At 53.3% G+C, this 12,276-nt stretch overlaps 2 protein-coding genes across 3 annotated transcripts in view; both read right to left on the bottom strand.

Moving 5' to 3' along the window:
• The window catches only part of GCN1 (GCN1 activator of EIF2AK4), a 44,170-nt gene extending 37,466 nt beyond the window's left edge, over positions 1-6,704 (bottom strand). For both annotated transcript variants that reach the window (XM_076353314.1, XM_076353315.1), the window contains exons 1-7: positions 6,675-6,704; positions 3,932-4,034; positions 3,317-3,380; positions 2,593-2,724; positions 1,283-1,391; positions 460-558; positions 243-377 (exon numbers count right to left, since the gene is read on the bottom strand). In XM_076353314.1, coding sequence (XP_076209429.1) covers positions 243-377; positions 460-558; positions 1,283-1,391; positions 2,593-2,724; positions 3,317-3,380; positions 3,932-4,034; positions 6,675-6,692 — 660 coding nt within the window. In that variant the 5' untranslated portion in view covers positions 6,693-6,704. The remainder of the gene's footprint in view (positions 1-242; positions 378-459; positions 559-1,282; positions 1,392-2,592; positions 2,725-3,316; positions 3,381-3,931; positions 4,035-6,674) is intronic.
• A 434-nt stretch (positions 6,705-7,138) lies between these two features.
• Positions 7,139-10,528, bottom strand: RPLP0 (ribosomal protein lateral stalk subunit P0). Its single transcript, XM_076352773.1, has 8 exons — positions 10,502-10,528; positions 10,207-10,310; positions 9,530-9,705; positions 9,345-9,432; positions 8,922-9,068; positions 8,252-8,437; positions 7,738-7,878; positions 7,139-7,375 (listed from the first exon to the last, which is right to left on the bottom strand). Exons 2-8 carry the CDS (start codon positions 10,258-10,260, stop codon positions 7,214-7,216), a joined length of 954 nt encoding a protein of 317 aa, XP_076208888.1. The 5' UTR covers positions 10,261-10,310; positions 10,502-10,528; the 3' UTR covers positions 7,139-7,213.
• Between the last annotated feature and the right edge of the window lie 1,748 nt (positions 10,529-12,276).

Here is a 12,276-nt window from a genome sequence, read left to right as displayed (position 1 = left end):
GTAAATGCACAGGCCACCGCAAAAAGCCACATATCTGGCACCTCCTCTATAAATCTGTCCCAGCTGTTTTAGTCAGAAGTGCACGACTACTGAATTGACAGATAACGAAACCAGGGGCAGATGCAAAGTACCAACCTCACTGAGACATCTGTTCAGCCCCCTTCTCCATGATGAGAAGTGACACTAGTTATTACCAAAAAAAAAAAAAAAAAAAAAAAGAAAAAGCAGTACAACAGATTTACCTTGTATCGTTTAATAATATCAATCTCTTTCTGGGCTGTGCAAAACTGCACGGCAAGTCCCAGCATTGCAGCGTAACTCTGGTTTGGTTCAAGACCAAGAATGACGGATAGGTACTGATCCACCAGATCTTGGTTCTGAAAAGAAAAAGAGCAAGGCACATTAACACAACAGAACCTAGAACAGCTATTGAATATGGTCATGTAAGGCATGTATCACCTCTTTCCACAGCCTGTTCAATTTCTTCACGGCCCCATCCACCGCCTGCTTATGAGAACCTCCCAGGACTTCCAAAAGGAGCAAACACTGAACCTCCACCTGCCAAGGGAAACAGCCGAGAAAACCTTCATGCACTTGCTTCTCAGAGAGCTGAGATCAAACAAGACGTGTCAGATGCCAGTGATTAACTGAATCTGCTCAGGAAAACGTCTTTAGGTCATGTAAGTTCTTTCAACAAGCTGCCATTTTGCTTTCATCCCACACGCACCACTTTGCAGAACCATCCATAACAGTTTTGGAAACTCTGACTTTGAAAACAGCAATTTATATCAGATTACATCTCTTCTTAAAATGTGTTCCAACTATATTCCAAGGTGCTGTGAGCATGGTTGCAGGTTCAGGTTGTTAAAGTAGGTGAAAAGAAAGCAAAAAGCTACTTGGCACTATATGACAGAGTATCACATGCAACTACTTCAAGGGAGGCACAAGGAATTCATGCCATGCTGCAGACTGCACCTTGGAGGCACCACTAGCACACCTAGTCTAGAAACACTGGTATACACCATAGTATGCAGAGCAGCTCTGCGCACGTGCAAGACTGCCCCACTCTCATGCTTTATACACTTCCTGCTTTCCCCAGTGGAATAGGAGAGATCAAAATACACCAGGAAGCAAAAAAGATTGTCATGTAAACCTGGATTTTAACATGACGTTATCAGTTACGTTCAGAATTATTTGCAATGTTTCAGCAACTTAAAAGACATTAGAAATATTTAAGTCCTTATCTCTGAAGGGATATTTCTGCAAACCAAAAAGAACCTACCAGTTTTTTCCATGTTTCTCCCTGTCTCTTGTCAGGTGTTGGAAAGACTGTGCGTACAAGCAGGCGTGTCCAGGAGAGTGCCAGCAGAGCTGCAGATCCACTGCTCTTACTGTTGTACAAATCGGGGAAGGAAGTAAATCTACAGCTCCCAGTATGTAACTTACATCTACTAGTACATAACAGACTCATCTTTGCTCAAGTCAGAACGCCACCTTATAAGCGAGGCAATTTTATCACAGAAAAATACAGCTGAAGCCTTAGCATGTAAAGGAAATAATCACTCTTCATAAGCTATGTGTTCCAGCTCCTGTTTAACACTTAGAACTTCTGAACGGCACAAAAGAGGCTTAAATTTTGCCTGCTGGGAATGAAAAACCTTAACAGAAAACAGGCCATTTTTGGATCTTCCCAGTGGCATTACAGAAATGAGAGTTAAATACTTTGCCAACTGAGAGTGCCCAAAAAGTGACTCAAGATTTCTCATCTGCCGCTGATCTTTACTGGCAGAGCTTCCCAGCCTTAGATTGCCAAATTGTTTCTCAGCTTACATTCCCTCCTGGCACACTACTCAGTTCTGGTTTCTGCTAACTCTCACCTCCTCCCTCCACTTCAGGTAACGGATCCCACCTCGCAGGTCCCTGAGGATCCTCAACCCATTTTGATCTCTCCCTCTAAGTGAAAGAACGTAGAAAGCGTCCTTCTGCACAAGGCCAGCCGCTGCGACTGAAGGGTGAATATCGAATCACTGCAAGCCTTTAAACCAAGATCAGATGTTTTTCTAAAAGCTACACTTCTATTCAGCCATACGGAGGCATTGCAGGACGGCACTCTGTGGCCTGTATCCACTGAACAATACCTTAAGTCACCTTTTGGAACCACTAGTGTTCCCACATGCTACCACAATAGAAGAGCCATGTGTTTCTCAGCTCATCTTTAAATTTCATTGCCTCCCTGTCTATAATAAGGTCTTGAATTCCACCAGCTGAACACCAGATGGGCGAGGAAATCCCCTTTCCTAACCATTTTGGAGACTGTTTCTCGATAAAAGTTTGTTCCTCATGTCTCCAGACTTGAAGGTTAACAAAGGCAAAACCGTAACTCAGACCCAATCCACCAGCAGTAACACCAAGAAAGTCCTGCTTTCCCAGAAGACGTGAAAGAGGTAAGAGAGGAACATTTGAATGGTCATTAAGAGCTTTGCCTCTAAGTGTTTCTAACACCTCTGGCAAGCAGCAGCAGAACCATTCTGAACACAAGAGCAACTACCAGCAACTCAGAACTGCTTCCACACAAAGCAACTTATCCCGCACCTGGGAACTCCAGCCTTGCTGCCGATCCCTGAAGACTGAAGTGACTGCAGAAGGTTTTTTGCTGTTGCATCCGGTTGGGATTCTGCGAGCTGCTGAAGCGCCAGCTGCAGGGCTCTGCGGGATGCTGCATCGCTAGAATGAAAAATAATCTCCGTGAATATTATAAATCCTGCCAACATTACACATTACTACACTTGCATCACACAAAGGGCTCTGCTTTCTCATTTCAGCAGTCCAGCTAATAGTTATTTTATCCTTGCTGTTCCAAGAAGAGGAGAAGTTTCTGGCAAAAAGTTCCATTCCCTTCTTCAGCTGACAGAAGTTATGCCGAGGCTTTCCGACAGGTTGCAGAAGAAAACACAGGTTCTGAACAGCTTCTCCTCAACAGGCCACAATTTAATCCAAACTAAAAAGTGTCTACAAGACATCTAAAAGACATCTTAGTCTTGCTTCACAAGGACACGGGCATTCATTCTTGCAAACTGAACCCCAGGATGCAAGTTTTAATTTCAAGTTTTAATTTCAAAAGTGAAACACAAGGTAAGCATTGTAAAACTTTTTAATGTCAAACCTAACTTGAGAGCCTAATTACTAGATGGCATCTTTCAGTGTCATACGCATATATTTGACACTGCACGCCAACATTTCCAGATGCTCCAATCCAGTTTAACTAATAAATACTGACAGATCAAATAACACAGCCTTTCTACATTAGTTTACTCACCGGTATCGATGCAGAGTAAGGCAGAAGAGTTTGCAAAGGCCTTTCACTGCACCCTCTGGAAGATCTGTAACAGGATGTATTTCAAAATATTTCTTCGTAAATTGATGAGCTCTTAATCTTTGACACAAACATGATTCACTTCACAACTGAAATCAGTGAACTGCTCACAGCCCCTATACATCTATGAAATTGTTTGCAAGGATCATAGTCGGAGTTCTCTCTTTTTATACATTTTATGCATATTTTTAAAAATAAGGGCAAAATTGGAGCACATGCTATTCCGCAGTCATCTTCAGAAAATGAGAGAAATCAAAAAGATTTTTTAAAATTTGTTTCAACTGTTTTATTAAGACTATCTAAACCCTTCCATACTCTCCCTCTCTCTACATATATATATGTACTACTAACTGGAAAAGCACACATGCTAGTAACTGGAGTTCTGTGTTACCTTCAAAACCCATGCTTAGAATTAATGCTGTGAGAAAGCATAGACTCCAAACGCTGCCAGCCCCCTGCTTCAAAAAACCACCCACAAGTTTCACACAGCCTTTTAAACAAAACATTTTAACATTCTTCTCCACCCTGGTAACCAGAACAGTGCCCCAAAGCTTTTACCTTTCCCAGAAATGCATTTTCCCAGCTCACTGAGGATCTCTCTCCGTTCCTTCACGCTGGCTGTAGTTACTTTTACCGCAAACCGCTTCAGTGTATCAGAAATCTAAAACCACACACAGGGGAAAACACATCAGACTGCCTTTGATATCAACACACAAAACACAAAACCAGGGCAAGCAAAACATATCATCTGCCGCCACACCAAATGTGAGCACCCACAGTCTTATCTGCTGGGGAAGGGGTCACCGTACATCATATATGATGAAATTCAGAAACCTCCCCCTTTGGCTGAAGGATGACTGCTTTCTGCTTGTTAACCTGTGTCCCTGTCACAGCACTCACGCTCTGTAAGATACATTTACCCCTCCAGAAGTAGGACAGAGTGAGAGGTAAGATCATTAGTCTGGAGTACAGGACCTTTAAAAGCACCCCAAAAAAAAAAAAAGCACTTCAAGAATGGCAAAGGTACTTTTCAGTGTACGTTATCTCCTAAAGGCCACGCACCCCCGAAGGGGGACTTCTAACTGACGACGACCCAGGGCTGACTGTAACTGCCCATCCTGAAAAACTGATCCGTGGTTTCAGGCTGTCAATAGTTGTGAAATTCTGTACGCAGGCCTAGCACAAGAACAAACCGCTCGCCTTTAGTCTTTTCCAGAATTAATACGCACGTCGCAGGGATTTTGTAAATCGGACTCGCCAGATTACAAAAGGTTGCGCCTCACTATCAAACTCCTTCCATGTGCTATCAGTAGCACCCAAGGTTACCCAAGGAAAACAAAAAATCGCATCACACAATTGAATGGTTTTTTTCATGCCTGCGCTACTGTGTGCCTGGATCTGCCAGCGGGCAGGGACTGAGACCGCTCACCGAGTTTAACTCCTGTAAATAGTTTGCTTCGGTTTTCAAGTGGTATCGAGACAGTGAGATACACTGCTGGGAAAGACTGAAGAGAAGTTCTAAGTTCTCAGCGACCTGCTCCTTGAACTACTGAAACCATTTCCGTGAACTTCCAAGTTTCACAAAATATGCAAGACAAAAGACTTTGTGTGGGCTGAACAGGGCTCAGCCAGGTCTACGCTCATGGGTTCTCTGCATTTACATAAAACATAACACAGCTCTCCGGGAAAGGCCTTTAAAATTCACCTCTTAAACCGAGCAACTTGATATCTTTATAATAATAATAAAAAAATCTTTAGGAAGGGTAGCAAATAAGCATGTCTTTAGAAACGCATCAAAACTGTTCCTTCCCTTTTCAGGCAAAAACTCCAGCAGTTTTGCCACAAGTCTTTTTCTAAGCACCGGAAACCTGGCCACTGAGAAATGGCAATTGCCTCCATCCTTCTCAAGAGCTGCTTTCAGTGAAGCTCTTTCGCTGACAGCGCAGGAAGGGTAATCCTGCACAGCGGCTGCCTGGGGTGTAGAGAGGCCGTCCACACCTCCCCGACCCTGTGACCATCTCGCACCCTGAGCTCTCCTTAAAAACCAGCTGAAAGCGGGGCTGCACCTCTGAACGCTAAGGTACAGGTCGACCTGCGGAGGACAACCGATGTTACCATCCGAACTGACGGAACAAGCCGCCATTAAAGAGCTCGTCTTCCTTCAGACCTTTCAATTACATGAGTTCATCATATGCAAACTCAAAACCGAGCTGCACTTACTCATGCTGCTTAATCACGAGCGGGGAGATGTACAGACACGAAAAACACATTAAAATTATCCCAACAGTCTAGAAACTGAAAATATAAATCATATATAACGCTACAGGACTTCCCAAGCAGCTCAGTGACTTACACAAACGGCACACACTATGACCCCCCCGTCTCCACGGGAGAGCTGCTGGGACAGGCTCTGCCCGTTTGCTTTTGCTTTTTCTTAGGACGTATATGTACATGCGTTACAAAGCTAGAACGCAAGCAACGCTGCTGCAAACAAATACGGAGAACAAACGCAACACCGGTACTAGTAAGGACCTGATGCTGGGAAGCCTGGGATTTGCCTGGGGAACCTCCCAACCTAACGCGCCAAGCTGGAGAAAAAAGCCCATCGGGGCGTAACGGGCGACCCCAGGCAGCCCGGGCGCTCGGGAGTGGTTACACGCCGGCAGGCCCCGCTCAGCAGCCCGGAGCGGGGACAGCGCTCGGGTGCCCCCTTTCCGAACGGCGCTCCCGGCAGCCGCGGGGGCGGCCGCAGCCCCCGCTGAGGCGCTGCGCGCGGTGGGGGGAAGCGCCGCGGGCCCGCCGAGCCCGGCGCAGGGCCGGCAGCCGCACGCCAGCCCGCAGCCGGGAGGGAGGCGGTTTGTGCCAGTCGTTTACCGGGAACTCACTTCGGGAGCGGGCGGGACCCTCCCGAGCGCGGGAGCCGCCGTCCCTCGACCCCCTCCGGGCCGCAGCCGCCCCCGGCAGCCGCTCACGGCTCAGCCCGGGCTCCCCGGCCGCCTCCGCGCTGGAAAGAGGCCGGCAGCGGGGCGACCCTTCCCTCGGCCCGCGGGCCGGGGCGCGGCGCCGGCGCGGCCTGCTTGCGACCGGCTCCAGCGGGCAGCGCCGGCGCGGCCTTCCCGCCCCGGGACGCGCCCGGGCCGGCTGCCACGTCCCCGTCCGGCCGCAGGCGCCGGGCCGGGCCCGGTCCCGCAGACGGGTCGAGGCAGCGCAGCGGAGCGGGAGCAGGCGCGGCCCCGGGCGGGACCCCCCGCCGCCGTCACCGGGCCGCGACCGCCGCGCCGCGGGCCCGTCCCGCACTCACCTGCGTGTCGGCCGCCATGGCGCCGCCTGCGACCCCGGAAGCGGTAGCGGCTTCCGGTGCGGGCCGCGCGCGGAGCAGGCCGGGGCGGGCCCGTCTCTATGGCGACGACCCTGCGGCCCGGCGCGGCCCGGCCCGGCCGCGACCCGCCGCCTCGCCCGGCCGGGACGCGGGGAGCCCCGGCCCCTCCGCACGGCGGAACCGAGCCCCGAGCGCAGGGGAACGGGCAGGGGCGGGCGGTGGCTCCACCGGCACCGCCCAGACAAGCTGCCGGGCGAGGCCTCTGCTCAGGCCCGGCTGCAGCGGCCGCCCGGCACCCGGCAGGGAGGGCTGTGCCGCCGGTGGGTGCGGAGAGCAGCAGGCCCCGAGGAACAAGCGTTCCTCTGCGGCGCACGGGAGACCCGCGGATTACACCTTTCCCAAGCCCCCGGTGATCTGGAGACTACGCCATCGATGCGGGCACATGCGAGGGTGTAAAATAGCTTTTTATTTCTCCCATTGGACCAACTCTGACACAAACAGACAGACGGTGGCGGCTGCTGCTAGTCAAAGAGACCGAATCCCATGTCCTCATCAGACTCCTCCGATTCCTCCTTCACCGCCTCTTTCGCCGGAGCGGCGGCAGCAGCAGCGGGTGCAGCCGCTTCAGCTACCACAGGGATGGCCGCCACAAAAGCAGAGGGGTCTGCCAGGAAGGCCTTCACCTGCAAAAAGAGGGGGGAAAAAAAGGAGTAAACTCAAAGGAAACGAACATTTTGAAGGACTGAACTTTGCGATCATAAAGGCAACACTTGCAGCTTGCCAGAAGCCAAACAGATGCACTTGTCACTGCCGTGTATGAAGGATCGGAGACAATTCAGCTACACTCAAGTGTAATAGCCCCAGGGAGGGAGGAACACCAGGTAATTCAGCTTCCTCCTGCCACTCGCACACAACATATGAAAGCAAGCGCCCCTTTTCAGGACAGGCCCCTCGCGCACGGGCAGGTCCGAGGTGACGTGCGAGTGTGAAAGTGCCCGGCTGCGTTTTCAACACCCCTCTGAGCAGCAGATCCCTCAGCCATTACCTTTTCAGCCAGCGGGAAGGTGTAGTCAGTCTCCACCGCCACGGCTAGGACCCGCTTGTACCCGTTGACAATGGAGTGGGGCACAGAAGCGATGGTCGGGTACCCAATTTGCAGACAGACGCTGGCAACGTTACGAACACCCTGTGAGGAGAGAGACTCATGTTCCTGTGCTCTGAGAAATAACCTGGACGAGAAACCACGGCAGATGATGGCACATTTCTACGCTGCCAACGTAACGAGGGATTCGTGCAATGCACGCAAGTAACTCCAGTGAAATTAGACATGGCATCAAGATTTAAACGGCCTCAAACGCTTTCTGAAGTCGCTTCAGATGAAAAACCCTACAGAAGGTCCTCCCTGACAGACTGTTTCTGCGAGGCACCAGGGAGAACTCCTGGCTCTGCAGGACCTCGCGGAAAATACCGGAGATGATACCTCACGCTGGGGCAGTGCTGGCTGCCACAGCAGCGAGGCAGAGAGGCAGAACGTAACGGATACGGGTTGTGGCACTCACCTCCAGGAAGCGCTTGTGCAAGGTCTCCTCGGTGATGTCCAGCACTTCAGGATTATAAATGCTGCCATTGTCAAAGACCTGCTGGATCACCAACCCGAAAGAGAAGGGGGAGATGTTCAGCATGTTCAGCAGGGTGGCTTCGCTGGCACCCACTTTGTCTCCGGTCTTGATGAGCTGCACATCGCTCTGAGGAAGCAAGGGGAAAAGGAGTGAATATGCGCAAAGAAATTCAGGCACGTCAATGTAACGGGACACAAATGCACGTTTCCAATGGCAAGAGATGGAACTGAAGAACAAACAAGCACAACAAAAACAGGCTCCAAGTTCAGCTCCACAAGTTGAGGAAGCCCTAGACCGCGCAAGCAGGTACATCTCAGCTAGGAGAAAGGCAGCGCCCTCCCTACATTGCCTACAGGTAGCTCGCCTGTGAGCTTCTCCAGCAGAGCCTACCCACGCAGCTGAGACCTGATGGAGAACTTAAATCCCCCTGCACTGCATACCTGAGCCAAGCCAGACGTCCTCCTTCACATTCTCAGTGCCGCAGTCGGACTGCTAACACAGTATCTCAGCACTAACGGGAGCTTTGATCTTTACAGCTCCCTCAACTGCCACAATCAGGGCCCTCCAGCCCAGGAAGAGCTTCAACAGCAGCAGCACGCTGCTCACTAACCAGAATTTCAATGGTTCCTCTGGAAATCTTCGTGGTGATGCCCAAGGCCTGGAAAAAGGAGGTCTTCTCAGGTCCGAGACCAGTGTTCTGGGCCGGCACAGTCACATCGCAAGGAGCAATAGCACCGGCACGGGCAGCGGCTGGCACCTGGAGAAAGGGGAAACGAGAAGCTGGAAGGACGCTCACCTCTCAGGTCTCGCAGGATGGCATCACCTCCTTCCTGAAGCATTCCTCCAGGATGGGCAGTACCCAGGCACACGCAAGTGAGACAGCTGAACTTAAGCAGTTTGGCTAAGGCTGCAGGGGCCTAGCTCTCAACCCTTGAGGACTCCTACTAATCAGGTATCCCCCACGAAGATTCGGTTTTAGCTTTAATTCCCTCTCTGCCAGCCCAGAGACACGGTGAGGGCTGATCTCCCCTACCTTGTTAGCCAGCAGCATGTCCCGGATCTCAGTCAGATCCTCCTTGGTGAAGACAAAGCCCACGTTCCCACGGATGTGAGGCAGCAGCCTGAAGGAAAGATGACAGCCTTCAGTTCTGCTTCTCAGACAACGTCTCCTCCTCCCAGACAGAGGCTCCAAGAGTACATTCAGACAGCGGTACCCACTTTTCTAAGGCAGGGTTATTCTCCAGGTGACCACGAATAGCTTTGCGCATCATGGTATTCTTCCCCATCAGCACAACAGCCTTCCCGCGCAGGGACATACGGATTTGCTGCATCTGCTTGGATCCCACATTGTCTGCTCCCACAATGAAACATTTTGGGTAATCATCCAGGAGTTGCTATAGCAAGAAAAGCACCGTAACTATACAAAGAAATCTGGACCAGTGCACAGAGCGGCATTAAAACCTCAACGTGTTAAAATGAATGGAAAAAAAAAAAAATCTGTCAGGAGTTCGAGTGCTCAGCTCAAACTGACGGTGGGTGCACCACAATGCTGCACCTTTCGCTCAGCTACCTAGTTACACCCCTGAACAAGTTCTCTCTGTAACTGCCACGGCGAATTCTCACAGGAGCCTGTGAGGAGGCCTGATCTGGACTCTCCCAATCTCCTCCTACTGCCGCGGAGCCGTTCCTTAAACGGACACGCCACGGCACCCCATTTCTTCTTCAAGAAGACTCCCCCCGCAGACACGCCAGCCCGACTCCCGCCGCCCCGAGCAGCCCCAGGACCGCTCCCCGCGGGCCGGGATCGCCCCCCGAAGCCCAGGCGGCGGCAGCGCCCCACCAGGGCCGGGCCTCCGGGACGGGCCTCAGCCCTCCGGGGCCGCGCCGACACTCACGATGATTTTCATGAAGTAGTTGGACTTCCACGTGGCCCTGTCTTCCCTGGGCATCGCGGCGGTGCTCCAAGGATCGCCCGGCGGGTTTAAAGACGAGCTGTGACCTGCCAGGGAGCAGCGCGGCTCAGGCGGGTCCGCACTCTTCCCTTTCCCTTCCCCTCCACCGCCTCCTCCCCGCGGCTCCGCGCTCCCCGCCCGACAGCCCGGCCGCGGCTTAAGACCCCGGGTACGGCCCGGCCGCGGTCCGGTCCCGGCCCGTCCCGGGCCCACAGGAGCCGCCGCGCCGCGCACCCACCTCCACGAGGGCTCCGGGAAAGAAAGGCCGTAGGGTGGGCCCACTTCCTTTTATACCGCGGCTCATGCCCAATCGCAGCGCGCCGCGGACGTACACCAGCTCATCCCATTGGCTGCCCGCCGCGTGTCAATCAGGGCTGGCCGCCGTTCTCATTGAGCGGCGCGCCCGCCGGCGGCGGCGGGAGGCGCGGGCGGCGCAGGAGGCCGCGCGGCGGCAGCGGAACGCGCGGCTCGGCGCCGGCCGCCCCCTGGCGGCCGGAGGAGCGCGCTGCGGCGGGGCGGGGAGGGCCCGGCGGGGGGGCGGGGAGGGCCGGGCCGGGCGCTTCCCCCGGAGCACCCCCACCACCGCAGGCCCTGAGGGGCGGGCCCGCTCCGTTTCTGGTTTCTCACAAGCTTAAGGGCTAGAAACAATCGCAACGCACACGTGAGAATAATGGTAAAAACTTTATTATAGCGTAACTGCAAGAATTTTAAATGGGGGGGGGGGGGGGGGAAGCGGAGTTAGAAGTTTACAAGGGAGAAAGAGATCAAATAACCGTCGACCCAGCGGAGCCTCCCGCAGCCCAGCCCGGCCGTGGTGTGAAAGCCCTTCCCCAGGGGTAGCGCTTGGGGGCGAGGGCGGGGGGATGACTGCACACAGGGCTGAGGCCTCTAAAGACAAAACCTCCCCAGGAGCAGCCTCCCCGGGCACCCCCCCACCCCCCCCCCCCGTGCCTGGGGATGCACCAGGGCACCAGCCCCTCCTCCGGCACCATCCCCAGCCCTCGCACCCCGGTGCCCTCGCACCCCGTCTCTCCCCAGGCGCCACCCTCCCCGGCTGCTCACGCAGGGCCGTGGCTGTCCTACCCTAAAACTGCATCTGAAATCAAACAACAGGCATTGTGGACATCCACAGTGGCGGCAGTCATCATTTGGCAGAGTAGCACCCGTGTAGCACCCCAGCATGTCAGAAACGAGATAAATCCAGGACACGCTCAACATCTTGCTCAGGCGGTTAAGCGTTTAACGATCTCCGTTAAGCACTAACGACAGATGAGCCTCCCCTTCGGTGCTGCGCACCACCAGCACCCCTCCGCAGCACCCTGCACCCAGGGCTTTCCACACGCGCCAGAAGCGTCACTTACGCAAGCCTCAACTAACAGTGAGGTAGGTCAAAGACTCCCCGGACAGGGAAACTGAGGCACACGATTACACAGTTTGCAGGTGTCACACAACAAGTGGTAGTGCCAGAAACATCTTCTCACCCCTCCCCGGCACTCCTGACACAACAGCTTTTCGTCCTCTTAGTGGGGCCAAATGAAGTTGACCTTTTCAGCGAGATAAACACACACAGCTTAGAAATGTCCGTTTTAAGTCTAATCAGTCTCAAAGATGAAAAGACAAATGCGTTAAGGTTTCTTGCCTCGCAAACTCTCCAAGAGCTGCGCTCAGCCCAGCTGACGCAGCTTTAGCTCTAGTGCTTCCACAGCTCCCTTCGGTCTCACAGCCACAAACTGAGGTTCATTTGCATGGGAAAACTGGTGAAAAAACAGTTTCGGTGACCCCAGCAGGGCAGCAAAGCACCGTGGCAAGGCTAGGCGGGACAGCAACCCGCATATTCCAACCTAAGCTCGGGCTGGTTTCCGACACAGTTGCCCCCGGACCCCTAACGCACCTGCCGCGCTGAAAAGCACAACCAGGTGTCAATGGTGGTAGCGCTGTAGCACTCTGGAGAAGCAATTCCAAACAGCGCTCCCTGGGCTGCTTCGGCTGTTACCACAGAACACCATCGGGTAT

The sequence above is a fragment of the Aptenodytes patagonicus genome, chromosome 15 (assembly GCF_965638725.1).
Source record: "Aptenodytes patagonicus chromosome 15, bAptPat1.pri.cur, whole genome shotgun sequence".
In the NCBI taxonomy this organism is placed as follows: Eukaryota; Metazoa; Chordata; class Aves; order Sphenisciformes; family Spheniscidae; genus Aptenodytes; species Aptenodytes patagonicus.
The sequence above is the reverse complement of the archived record's forward strand: the minus strand, read 5'-3'. Positions and strand labels throughout refer to the sequence as shown.